Below are 14,313 nucleotides of genomic sequence, written 5' to 3'. Positions count from 1 at the left end.
AGTTGGCAGTTAATTTGCATATCGCCCTGATTAGCCAATGAAAAGGGTAGCGGTCATACGCTAATTACCATGTTTCTCTTTTATTAGTGTAGATAGTAAATATTATGATAATAAATATTATTACTATATTTAGAATACTGTATATTTGAAATATCTTATGCTACAAATTACCATCTGTTAGTAATATTTTCTCATGTACTATTTTTACTACATCATTTCTTAGATAAGCAAGCAATCTTTTCCCCTATGACTTCTATTAATATGTAACTTAATATAGTAAAATTAACCCTTTTTATTGGATAGTCTTGTTAGTTTTGACAAATGCATGTAGTCATATAGCAATAGCCACAATGTAAATACAGAACAATTCCTTAATATCCAAATTTTCTTTATTTCTCTACTTAGTCAAACCCTCCCTCATCTCCAGCCCCTGGCAACCACAGAAATCTGATTTCTCTGTCTAGTTTTGTTTTCCCAGAAGGCCAAACCAAAGGCATCATATAGTATGTAGCCTTTTGAGACTAGCTTCTTTCACTTAGCATAGTGCATTTGAATTTCAGCCATGACTTTTGGTATATAGTAGTTTGCTCTTAAAAAAAATGCTGGGGAGTATTCCATTGTATGAATGAATAACAGTTTATCTGTCATATAATTGAGGGACATTTGGGTTGTTTCCAATTTGGGGTGATTATGAAAAAGCAGCTATGAATATTCTCAAGCGGACCTTTTTGCCATGTGACACAGCCCCCTCCCTGTTCAACCTTTCATTCTATTATGGCTATTTGCATAATTCAGAGTCTTTGTGCTTTGAAGAGCTTCTCATCCAAGCCACATGCTCCCCATTTTATTGTGACCTAACTCTATAGTTCTTATTGTAGTTGAGATTGATACCATTAATGCCTGTCCTCTTAGTACTTGAGACACTCATTCTAAAAGACATACAAAACAAAACCCGGCCCTCACCAGTTTGGCTCAGTGGATGGAGTGTCAGCCTGCAAACTGAAGGATCCTGGGTTCGATTCTAGTCAAGGGTACATGCCTGGGTTGCGGGCTCGATCCCCAGTAGGGGGCATGCAGGAGGCAGCCAATCAATGATTCTCTCTCATCATTGATGTTTCTATCTCTCTCTCCCTCTCTGTTCCTCTATGAAATCAATAAAAATATATTTTAAAAATAAATAAATAAAACATCATAGACAAGGCTAAAGTTCCCTTTGAAACCCATTCCTGGTTATTAATTTTATAAAACATTAAAAATTACTTTTAAAACATAGGTTACATAGCAAAGAACACACTTTTATTCTTGTCACAGTTTCTTTATATCATTGAATGTTGTTTTGTAATGTATGATCATTTTTATAAAGATTAATATGATGCCAAAGTAGTTTTAGAAGTAGATAAAATCCTTAGTATTTTTTTCTCCTGAAATAGATCACCATTGTCTTAGACTGACAAGTGGGCAATTGCTTATACCTTTTCCAGATAACTAAATTCTTGGATCATGATACAAGTCAAATTAATGAGAAACGTTGGTGTAAGAAGTAGTATGTCTTTGATTTTGAAATTTTTGAAATATTACAATGATCATTACTCCCTACTATTGTTAAAACATTTATAATGCATATTTGGGTACATTTTTGTTAAAAGATCAGTAGAGGTAATAGATCTCATCATTGGATCATTAGTGAAAAATGTCCTTTACATGTATAGAGATCCTGTTACTAAGCTCCTCTAGGCTGTTCATAGCAGTCTATTTTAGTGTTTTTCTAGGCCTTAGAATTTTCCCAGTAAAGGAAATATATTTTCTACTAAATATATCATAGGGGGAGCGGTTTGAAGGGGTAAATAGAAACAGATATACAAATAATTTAATTCAAATTATGTTCACCAGAAATATGTAAATATTTACATTCAGGGTTTTGGGGACTTAAACTTTTATTGTTTTAATTCACAACTTTATGATGATTGTTAGCTATGGCTGAGTTAAATACTCATGATTAATTTTTCCATTCATGTGTGTGAGTGTGTGTGTGTGTGTGTGAAATTTATGCCATTTTGAAATTCCTATCTTGGAACTTTCTTTTAGTTAATTAGCCATATTAGAAAATTAGGACCACTTGTCAGACTAATAGCTTCTTTTTTATTTTTTTAAAATTACACACACTTATTTGACAGATTTGGCTTCTACAGACTTTAAACTTCACAGAATTAAACACACAAAGACTTGGTACCACTAAGGATATTTAAAAAATATAACTACATGATCTCTGAAGGAATTCAATATGAGTTAAAAAATTAAAACAATGGTGTCTTCATTGGAATAGATGTAGAGCTCCTGAAGCAAATACAGTACTGTGATTAGCACAGCTTTAAAATATATATAAATCCTTGTAAGTATGTTTTAATTTATGTTTACAATTTTTGGGGTATTTGATGATAGACACACACACACACACACACACACACACACACATCCTCTCTCTCAATCTCTCTCTCTCTCTCACTCTCTCTCTCTCTAGAGCACAACTTTCCTTAAAAAACAATAATAAAAATAAAATAATACCTCACACTCTCTTAACACTTTCTAAAATACAACAAATTTTAGCTTTTAATTAAATGTACTGTGTCATAGCTCTCTCCATTTTCCAGAACTGCACTGTTATTATGGCAGCCACCAGCAACATGTGCCTATTTATAATTAAAGCATAGTGATTAATCACAAAAACAATATGTAATTATATATGTGTTTTCCGATGGTCATAGGCGACCCCTGTGAAAGGGTCGTTCGACCCCCAAAGGGGTCGCGACCCACAGGTTGAGAACCGCTGCTCTAGAGTCTAAGACATTGTATACTAGGTTTCAGCAGTTTCCCTCTGACTTACTTCTCTATTCAGGTTGCTTATTTCTGTTTTCCTTCAAGGAAAATACTTCTTTCTCAACAAAAGGAAAAAGTATATAGTGAATATTTTTATCTAAATATTTATTTCTAAAACTTTGTTAAAGTTTTACTGTTCAAGTTTCTTTGAAATACAGAAAAATATTTTTTAAAGCTTCAGAATAGCTTTGGCTGGGTGGGTCAGTTGGTTGGAGCATTGTCCCGGGGTTCGATCCCTGGTCAGGGCACATACCTAGATTTTGGGTTCAATCCCTGGTCTAGGTATATACGGGAGGCAACTGATCAATGTTTCTCACATCAATGTCTCTGTCTCTCTCTCTCTCACTAAAAAATCAGTAAATATATATCTTTGAGGATTAAAAACCAAAAAGCCTCAGAATATGCCTTGTCCCTGTGTAGCTTATTTTCTGAATGAACAGTTTGGCCATTAGAGGGCTTTGGACAAGGAGTGACATAATGTTTTTTTGATTTTGGAAAAGATGTCTGTAGTTTCCAGGTTAAGACTACACTGTACTCTAAGGAGACAAAAAAAGGTAGAAACAAGAAAACTGACTAGGAGGATATGAAAATATTTAAATGTAAAATATTTTAACATTATTTGACTATAGGTTTATCCTTAAGTTATTTTGTATTTATATTTTCATGTATTATTTCTAGTTTTACATGGTTTTATGAAGCATATTTACTCTTAAAACTTTCTCTTTTAGATATTATTTAATATTAAAGTCATTTGATAATTCAATATTTACTGTGTCACTGGTATGTTACGCAGACCTATAAACACTTTATAAAATTTGTGTTTTAGTTGATCCTGAAAACTTGTTTATTGGTCGCCACTTCATTATTGTACTTTCCACGATTGTCTTTACTCTGCCTTTGTCCTTGTACCGAGACATAGCAAAGCTTGGAAAGGTAATTTTTACATTTTAAGTTAGCACAGAAATGTACTTCCTAATTTGCATTAATTTTGTCCAACTGCTATCTGTATGGCTAAGTTCTTATTTACAGTATTTATCTTCAATTTCTTTTAGTTTAATTATAATTGTGCTAGAGTAAACTATGGTTGAATCTTTAGCTTACTTTTGGGAATGGGAGGTTAAATAGTTGATGAGTGTGAACTAAATATGCCTTTCCTTTTTATTTTTTTTTAATAATATATTTTTATTGATTTCAGAGAGGAAGGGAAAGGGAGAGAGAGATAGGAACATCAATGATGAGAGATAATCATTGTTTGGCTGCCTCCTGCACGCCCCCCAATGGGGATCAAGCCTGCAACTGAGGCATGGGCCCTGACTGGGAATCAAACCGTGACCTCCTGGTTCATAGGTTGACATTCAAACCCTGAGCCACGCCGGTCAGGCCCTTTTTCCTTTGTGAGGTAGATACTCTAACTGATGTCAGGCAGCCACCCTTTACATTTAGAAAGAACTATACTTAAACCAAGTTTAATTTCCAAAAAAGTTTTATTGTTTTTATAGACAGTAAGTTAATTTAAAAGTAAACAATTTAGAAATAGGGATGAATCACTTTATTGGCTTAAAATTTTGTTTATAAATTACAATGTCCATTGTGCCTATTTTTTCATTCATTGCATGTCAATGTGTTGATTAATTGTTGAGAATTTAGTCAATATTTATGATTTGTATTGCTAAAAACAAATGCTGATTTCTTTCTAATGAGACCAATCACATAATTATTCAATTTTCTGCATATGCCCATCAACATAGAGTAGTCTTTATCTGGTTATATTTTATTTCCTTACTGTCAAGGATGTTTGTATTTTACCCAAAATATTATTGATGCTGTATCTATACCAAGCATCGTAATGGACCATTTTTAAAAAGAATTATACATATATTTTTGTATTCTGTTTTGAAAAATCCAACAACTGATTGAATTTTACTTTTTACTGTGATGTTTGATGTGTGTCCACAGTTAAGAAGTCCCTCTTTTCAGGTAGAGTTGAGAATGGAAATGATATTCCAGAGCATTCTGACTATTTTGCCTGCCTTCCCTAACAGTCATCTGGAGATAAACAAGGGTATATCAAAGTGGGCTTTTTATGGTAAAATATCTGAAGTGGCTGAACTATTTTCCATTCACATGTTCAATGTAAACATAAATGTTGCCTTTACAGAGCAGAAGACAAGGAATTCATGAACAGAAGGCTGCTAATACTCTATCAGATTATTACCTGAACATCTTCTCCTAAATGCCCCTTCAAAGTGTCATATTGAAATATCTAAATAAATTTCCTAATGAGTAAAGCAGGGTAGTTAGAAGCCATGATCTGGAGTCAGGATACTTGCATTTGAGTTTCTCCTTTACCACTTTCTTGCTGTGTGACCTTGGGAATGTTACTTAATATTTCTGTTCCTCAGTAGAACAGAGGGCTCATAATAGAACTTTCCTTCTAGTTAAAAACTAACAACACAGAAAACAAGGTTCACAACCATTAAATGAAATGAAATAAAGTTTGTATTATATTTATCTTATCAGAGAAGAAAGTCTAAAATGTGTTTATCCATAAAAATTAAGAGATTAAACATAGATCTAATGTAATGAGTGTGTAGAACATATACATACACAGATCAGTTTATATTTTAACCAGTTGAAATAGTGACCAAAGAGAAAGGAAGAAGCAAAGAAGACTTAGAAATACAGACCAAATGGCAAGATCACAAAGGCAAACAACTAAAACTAGAGAACAAAAAGGAAACATCAAAGGCACCCCAAAAATGTGGGAGGGGATTGTTGGGTTGGAAGGGTGAGGGTAAGATAAAGACAAGCAGAAGGAGCAACTATAGATAGTAAAAAAGCATAAGTCAACACTAAAATAGGGCCTGAAGAAAAAAAAACATACTTTCACTTTCATAAAAGAAAATCTTCAGTTTTGTATTCTACACAGGAAGCCACTAAAATCAGGTAAAGCCATCTTGCAAGATTACAACAGTCATATCTGATACTTGCTCTCCTATTTAAGTGAATAAAAAACAAACAGACTATGATCTGATAAAAAAGTTATGTACTTGAAATTATCAACCCAATCTGTAAGAATAAACTACTAAATTATTGTATTTGAAACTGGGCATATATTTATTCAAGTAAAAAGAGAAACACCTAATACTTTCAATAAAATAATTCCTATACCAGCGATTTTCAACTTTTTTAATCTCATGGCAGACATAAACTAATTACTAAAATTCTGTGGCACACCAAAAAAATCTTATATATTTTTTTCTGATATGACAAAAGAAATAGGCATATTGATTCATTCACACCAGGTGGCTATTGTTGTGTTGGCTGTTGTCGTTTTTTTATTTGACAATCTAGGGGAAAAGAGGTGAGTGCCCCTGACTAAATAGTCGGGTATTGCATTTTTAAATATTAATGCGGCACACACACTGCTCTATGAAGCAACTAATGGTATCTTTACATTTTCTTTTGCAGATCTCTCTTATTTCCACAGTTTTAACAACTGTGATTCTTGGGATTGCAATGGCCAGGGTAATTTCATTGGGTCCACACATGTAAGTTTTGTTGCTATATTGATTGGTCTTTGATTTATGATCATCACATAGATATTTATTTGGCATAAATTCTGAAATGTAAAGTAATAGTGGTACCAGAAGCATCATTTTTCTTTCTTTATTATTTGCAAAAATGAGAGGAAATAATTACATGTAGGTAGGCATGCATGTTTACGTTGGACTCTGCATGGTTGATGAAAATGGTGAGAAATAGGATCTAGATAGAGCACTCAGGAGGAAAAGTGGTAGATAGAAATTTCTATATATACCTCAGAGATAGACTTGTTCTTAAATTTCATCAATCTAGGTTGAAATGAGAGGAATAAAGAATATTGTGGATGCTCTTGGCCATTAAACAAAATGTAGTCACATTGAAAGCCACCCTTTACTCTCTACTAAGATTATATTCTTTAATTATGTTATGTTAAAATGCTTTGTCATTTGTGAACTAATAGTGAGAGATGATAGTGGTATTTGTTTTTAATGTTAATAGTTGGCCAAATAAATGTTGGCAACTTGGTGTCAGTTTCCCAAATTTTATTTACTCACCCATGAAATTCAAAGTGTGGGTACTGCTGATCTAAACTGCACAGTTTTTATTATTTGGTTATAGAATAGATTCATCAGATAAGGACTGAGTAGTTCATATCCACAGTCCCACGAGAATGCTGGAATGAAACTAACTAAATTGGCTTTAAATGCAAAATTAGATTCCCATAATGCACAATAAGTATTTGTTGAATAAATAAATAATACATTATGGAGTTTCCATGAGACCTTAAGTATTTTCACTATCCCAAATAAGACAAAATGAAATTAATTTAAGACATAATGACAGGCTGGATCTTCAAAGAATGTGACCTGTGAGAGAGGGAAAAAAAGAAAGGCTGGTGAATAGCTACAATTAATAATGTAGTCTCCAATGTAGCTTACTTTTTTCTATTGATTAACTGTTCTTATGCAAAAATCACTTCATTTGTTACTCGATGCTGTCAGGTAAATACCAAAAATGATGCCTCAAATTTATTGGGAAGAAAATATGAATTATCTCATCTAACTGCATTTGATATGGCCTTTCCTTTGTAAAAACAAACACTTAAATTTTTAAAGACTTAAATAAAAGGGAAATGTGTAATTATCTATGATGTTTATATTAATGTTCTCTTCAAACAACTTAATCCCAGGTCATAATTGTATTAGTCAGCTTGGGTTGCTGGAACAAAATACTATAGGTGGGTGGCTTAAACAACAGACATTTATTTTCTCACTAAACGCCCTGTGCACAAAATTCATGCACTCGAGGGCGTGGGGGAGGTCCCTCAGCCCTGACTGCGCCCTCTAGCAGTCCGGAAGCACTCAGGGGATGCTGCAGAGGTGGGAGAGGCTCCTGCCACTGCCGCTGCGCTCGCCAGTCATGAGCCCAGCTCAGGGCTTATGGATGAGCAGTGCTCCCCCTATGGGAGCACGCTGACCATCAGAGGCAGCTCCTGCATTGAGCATCTGCCCCCTGGTGATCAGTGCGCATCATAGCGACCAGTCATTCCACTGTTTGGTCAATTTTCATATTAGCCTTTTATTATATAGGATAGTCTGGAGTCTGCCAGTGTGATTGGATTCTGGTGAGAAATCTCTTCCTGGTCTTCTTGCTGTGTCTTCATGTGGCAGAAAGCAAGCTCTCTGGTGTCTCCTCTTATAAGAGCACTGATCCCATCAAGAGTGCCCAGCCCTCATGGCCTCATCTAAACCTAATTATCTCCCAAAGTCCCCCTCTCCAGATACCATCTCACTGGAGGTTAGCACTTGAACATTGTTGGGGGAGACCATTCAGTCCATTACAATAGAGTTTTTGAAATGCACCTGGTTCATTTCAATGTGGCCACTTATTCTTTCATATAGTAAACTCAGAATGCCTATTGTTTCTGGCTATTTTGGTGTATGTGCCCTGAGAGAAAAAGAGCAGAGAGGCATAAATCAGCCCCTGCTACAAGTTGTTCACAATCAGTTATAGAGAAGGGACATATTTTTTTAAAAGAAAAAGAAATGACAGTATAATAAAAGGAGTGCAAAATAGAAGCATAAACAAGGGGTAGCAGCAGTGCCACAGAAGAGAGTGTTTAATAGTCTGTCTGAATCAGGGAGGGCTTCCTGGAAGAAGAGAAACATGATCTGCATGTTTTGAAGGAAGAATCTGAACTTTTCCAGGTAGATAAGGGTGTAAAAGGCAATACAGGCCCAGGAAAGGAAAGCATAAAAACCCAAAAGCATATATTAAATTCTACTGATATTTACTTAGCATCTATTATGTTGGTCTGTATTCAGTTCTGATTTTCAAAAATTGATTGCACAGCAACAAAGAGCTAAGAAATATATTGAACACAAAATTCAAGTAATAATTTTTGGCTTAATTTTTCAATTGTATAAGACAACTATTTTCATTGAAGGTTTTATTATGAAAAGTGATTCTAAAGAATAAATCAGTCGGTTATAATAAAAGGTCTTATAGATTTGGTATAGCACTATGTTACAATATTGAGGAGGAAAAACAAGTCCTTAAAAATTGAAGGAAAATAAATTATTCATTAATTGACCTTCAGGAAAACCATTTAAAGCAATGATTTTTCAACTCTGGCTTCTCATTAGAATTACCTGAGCTGAGCAGCTTTTCAAAATACTGATGTCAGATCCCTATCTGCAGATATTCTGAGGGATCTGCATAGTGACCAGGCGATTGGGTTCATTATTTAACAGTTATGAATCTGTGAACAAGGATATAGAGCCCCTTGGTTTAAAGAGATTAAAATTGTGAGTACACTTTTAACTGATGCATCATTTCTAAAAATAGATGGGAGATTTTATGTTATTTTAGTTACTCTTTTGTCATTATTTTTCAGGATTCATTTTCCACTTTTTTCTTAGTATCTTTTATATACAAAATGTTAATGTGAGACACTATTTTGAATACAAAGAGAAGTAAAATATCTCACAAATGATCATCATAAAGGCAGCATATCTCAATACAAAGGAAGAGAAAGGAGAAGACACTTCCTGGTTGGGCTTAATGAATTGATTTTATGGCCACAGAGCTATTTATTTCTGTCGTAACCACAATGAGTCCTGCATCTTTCTAAGCTTCCTCTAGTGGTGATGTCTTATTTTATCTGAGCCTTTGAAATTTTCCTAATAACAGTGGTTATTTACTTCACTCTTTCAATATTTAGATGTTAAAGAAGTGTGTTTCCTAATACTGTGCCGCCTTCTATTTCTGTTTGAATACTACTGCAAACAACTTCTATTTGTCCAGATTTACAATCAGGCTAATCAAATCCCATGTTCAGGGGTTGGCATAGCAGCTAGCCAGGCAGGCTTCTTTCTGAAAATATGACAGCCACAAATGCTCATAATCCATAAAACATGAGAAATTCAGTACTCCAATGTGTTTTTCCTCATTCTTGGTTCAGATGAATGATCAGAAAAACTATATTTTTTCATAGGGCTTTTAAATTGGTATTTGAAAGATTTTTAAACCCACTATCAGAAAGGAGGAAGGTCTGTAATGGCTACTGGTATTGACCTTGTTACTATGGAAACACCTTTTTAGTGGTTGTGTTTTAAAAATAAAACACAGTTCAATTTCCTTTTTCATAACTCAGAGGGCCATAAGTTCTGCTTTTTGATATGATGTCAAATAGTTCACAGTCCAACGACTTTCAGTTCTTTTTGGAAATAATGGTCAGTTTATTGTATTTTCAAACCTTTTGTTTTCGAAAAACTGAGGCAGCAAAGCAATTTAATTGCTTTCTAGAAAGTGTGCTAGTATGAAAATGCAATAGCACAGTCCTCCCATTATTTTTTAAACTAGGATCAGAGACATCATTGCTATGAAAACCTTCATTCTGTGCTTTGTTAATATTCAATTCTTTATATTTAAAATAGAAATGATAGTATGCAGTCCATATTTACAGCGATTTTCTCTTCATGTGGCATCTCTTTTACAGCATTTTAAACAATAGTGTGTGGTTGGTGTTCCAAATATAATTCCAAAAGTGCAGCTACACTTTCCCCAGTAATTTATGTACATAAAATGTGCCTTCCCCAAGGACCTCAACACATATTAGTTCCTCTACCCCTTATCCATTCTAATCCTGAAATTCTACAATATAATCCTATACATAAAAAGGAATAAAGGGAATTAAAGAAAGGATCAGAAAAAAATGTGTTAAGATAGAGGAACAGTGCATATTTGAAAAAATGGAATAATTAGTTTTGTTAAATGGAATGTTTTGATAATGTATATATTATTGTTCTTTTTGTTGCCAATGACAACAACCACAGGACCCTAACTGAATGAAGCAAAGGGAATTTATTGCTCACATTACTGTAAAGTTCAAGTTCAAGGGTAGTTCTGTTATGAGATTTGGTTGAATTTAGGAGCTCAGTCAATGAAATCAGGCATAATTTATCTCTTTTTTTTTAATCTCTTGGCTTCACTTCCTGTTATGTCTCTAGTTTCTGTCAGGCTTTATCTTTATCGTGACAAGATGGCAGCAGCAGTCTCAGCCTACATCCATTCAAGTTCAAGTCCATATAAAAAGAAAGAGCTTTGTTTTATAAATTATCTCCAACTTTACTTCCAGTGTCAGTTCTGATTGGCTCTGCTGAGGACCTGTGACACTCACAAACCCTATCATCATGGCCTCTTTGAGTTGCTCATGTTTAGATTACTTGATTACCCTCCATGCTAAGGATAAGGTCAACCAAACTAAAGCACATGGACTCAGAGTGGGGGGAGGATGATCCCAAAGGAAACCAAGGCAATGATGCCAGGAGCAGACACTGCCTGATGCAAACCACAGGTTTCTACTGCAGGTGACAGGAAGTTACCGGTAACCTTCCAGAGATTCAATCAAATAATATGGGTAGAAGCCAGGTGAGAGAGAATTAAGATGAAAGCAAAATGATAGGAAAGTACATTTTGCAAATCCTCTCCCTCCTCCTTCTTATTTGTGTGTGAAGAGCATAAGTAAATGCAAATGACATGACAAAACAGTGGTTTGAGGGAGTAAGAACCCTAAAGAATATCTTTTTTTTACTGTAGAAGATATTGAACTTGTTATAGATCAAGCCAGGAGATCTTGAAAAGTTGGAATTTACGATATAGAGTAATCCTTGGAGAGGAAATGGGATACTTCTTCCTGTTGAAACAGTAGGAGTATGGAGAGTAAATATGGTTTCATTCTGAAGACCAGTAAAGGGAATTTGCATGTCCATGTGCAGTACCGTCTATTTTTTTCTGAAATGGGATTATCTGAGAGTGTGGTAGATGGGAGTAGGTTCTGAACTTGAATACTTTGGTTGGTTAAATTTGGAATTTTACCATAGGACGTGAGAAGGGACTTACATATAGGAATACAATAATAATGCTATTTGTAAAATTATCTTTATTCATCTTTTGTATGTTTTGTTGTGTATTTTATGTATTTCTCACGAACTCCATGAGAACAGAGGTCACATTTGTTTTACTTCACACCAAATCCCCATTACTCAGCACAGTGCTTAACAAACAATTAGAATTCAGCAAAGAACTGTTGATCAGTTGAATAAGTGAATGAATCTATGTTTTTTTCTGATTTTAGTTGATTCAACTTGAGGATTGACTGACCAAATTTTTGAAGTAATGAAAAAATAAAAATTATCTTGGGACAATAAAAATTTCATACAAGGGGGTGGGGGTAGGCAATGGGGGATAAGGGCACATATGTAATACCTTAATCAATAAAAAAAATTCATACAAAAATATTCCCTTGTCAAAGAAAATTTTCCTAAGGTTATTTTCATACTAGAAAAATTTGCTAACTCATTGCTAAAATATCATTTGACTCCAAGTTTTGCAGCACTGTTAGAGCTACTGGTAAGTTTTACCAGTTTGCCTACATGAAGCAACAAATAGAATGTGCCCTTGACTGGGAATCGAACCTGAGACCTTTTGGTGCATGGGCTGATGCTCTAACCACCTCACAACACTGGCCAGGGTTCATCATTAATATTTTTATAAATGGCTGCCTTAGTGAGGTTGACAACCTGTTTGTTATTGCCAGTTAGAACACATACTGGTCTCTGGTATAGATTTATAATCAAAGAACAAAAATAGAGTAGCCTGTTTTTTCAGCCAACAAGCATTTATTAAATGTCCAGCTGATGGCAATTACTCTTCTAGGTATTGGGACTGTGAAGATGAAGAAAACAAATCCCTGGCCTTAGACATCTATAGCGTGTAGATGGGAGAATAGACACTGGAGAGATAATCTGAATAAAATAATAGAATTATAGGAAAGTGCCATGGAAACAGAGGAAGAGTCCTTAACACAAGCTGGGCAGGCAAGCAGGTGGCGTGGACAAGCACATAAAAGGTAACCTCCTTAGACTATTTAATAGAATTTCAAGATAATGCAATATGTGCTCTGCTGCTTAAAATGTGCTGGCATTAATTGGATGAAAAGGAGAGTGGGAGGAGGTTGGAAGCCTTTGTTGGCAGAAGTGTGTGAGGCCTAGAGGTACGATGCATATAATGACAGAATCAGTTCAAGATGATCACATTAGGAGAGGGGCATGGAGAGGACAGACACTTTGCCATTGATTAGGGGACTATCAAATAAAAATAAAGGTGTTCCCTTAAGAATGTCCTCTGAGCACAGATTGGGTGTAGGTCAAATAAAAATAAAGGTGTTCCCTTAAGAATGTCCTCAAAAACTCTATCTTGCTTTTATGTTGCAGCAGAGGTGAGCACAGATTGGGGGTAGAAAGACATGATACAAGGGAAGAGGAAGCAAAGAGGGGGGTGATGCCAAGATTTTCTGTTTGGATAACCAGACTGGTAGATGGTCCAGAGCTCACCACCAAAATGAGGAAATGGAAGAGTCTGTTCAGTCCATTAGCATTTACTAAGTGCTTACTTGCTTTAGTCACTTTTCAGGTACTGGGACTGGGAAGATCAATAAAGCACAATCTCTTTTTGCAGGACTCTTAAAACTTATTGGGGGTGAGGTGGGGTGGACAAACACATAGAAGGTAACCTCAGCAGACTACTTAATAGAGTTATGAGCAGGTGTATTGAAATGCAGAGGGAGGGCCCCAGATTTTTCTAAGTTATTAACCAGGATAGGAGAGGAAGCAGTCTGGGAAAAAATAATGAGTTTTTAATATTTTAATATCTTTATTTTGAGTAACACCTGGTGTTCAGAGAGAGGAAGAAGAAGGAGAAGTCACCCAGCGTTTTGGAAATGCAAGACTGGAGTTTAGGGACAGTCTGCTATGCACAAGATTGTACAGAGACAGTGTATAAGGTGAAGAGAGGTAAATCCAAGTAGATCCCTAATAGAAAATAATTAACTGCATTACATTTATTTTCATGTAAAATATTTTAATGTAATTCTGTTCTGCGAAAAACACAATTGAGAATCAAAACAACACTCATAATTCTAACACATTTTTATTATATGAAGAAGTGAGGCCCTGGCCGAGTAGCTCAATTGATTAGAGCGTTGTCCTCAGGCGCCAAAGTGAGTGTTCCATCCCCAGTCAGCCCACATGCAAAGAGCAACCAATGAGTGAATAAGTGGGACAATGAGTTGGATCAATCTTTCTCACCTCTTTCTCTCTCTCAAATCAATTTAAAAAATAAATTTAATTTAAAAATTATATAAATAAAAAATGAAAAGTGAAATCCTGCCCCCTCTGATTCACTCTCTGCTTTTTAATCCAAACTGACAAAACAGTTAACACCAGTTTTTAAAGAGTTAACAGAGGAATTAAAGCTAATAGTGGAGGGAGAAAGAAAGAAAGAAAGAGAGAGAGAGAGAGAGAGAGAGAGAGAGAGAGAGGGAGGGAGGGA

At 35.0% G+C, this 14,313-nt stretch overlaps 1 protein-coding gene across 1 annotated transcript in view; it reads left to right on the top strand.

The window, feature by feature from the left end:
* SLC38A11 (solute carrier family 38, member 11) overlaps positions 1-14,313 on the top strand; it is a 37,768-nt gene that overhangs the window by 2,571 nt on the left and 20,884 nt on the right. Inside the window, exons 3-4 of the mRNA XM_014534165.1 lie at positions 3,701-3,807; positions 6,346-6,425. Of these exons, the coding sequence (XP_014389651.1) occupies positions 3,701-3,807; positions 6,346-6,425 (187 nt within the window). The remainder of the gene's footprint in view (positions 1-3,700; positions 3,808-6,345; positions 6,426-14,313) is intronic.

The sequence above is a fragment of the Myotis brandtii genome, unplaced genomic scaffold, assembly GCF_000412655.1.
Source record: "Myotis brandtii unplaced genomic scaffold, ASM41265v1 scaffold125, whole genome shotgun sequence".
NCBI lineage: Eukaryota > Metazoa > Chordata > Mammalia > Chiroptera > Vespertilionidae > Myotis > Myotis brandtii.
The sequence above is the reverse complement of the archived record's forward strand: the minus strand, read 5'-3'. Positions and strand labels throughout refer to the sequence as shown.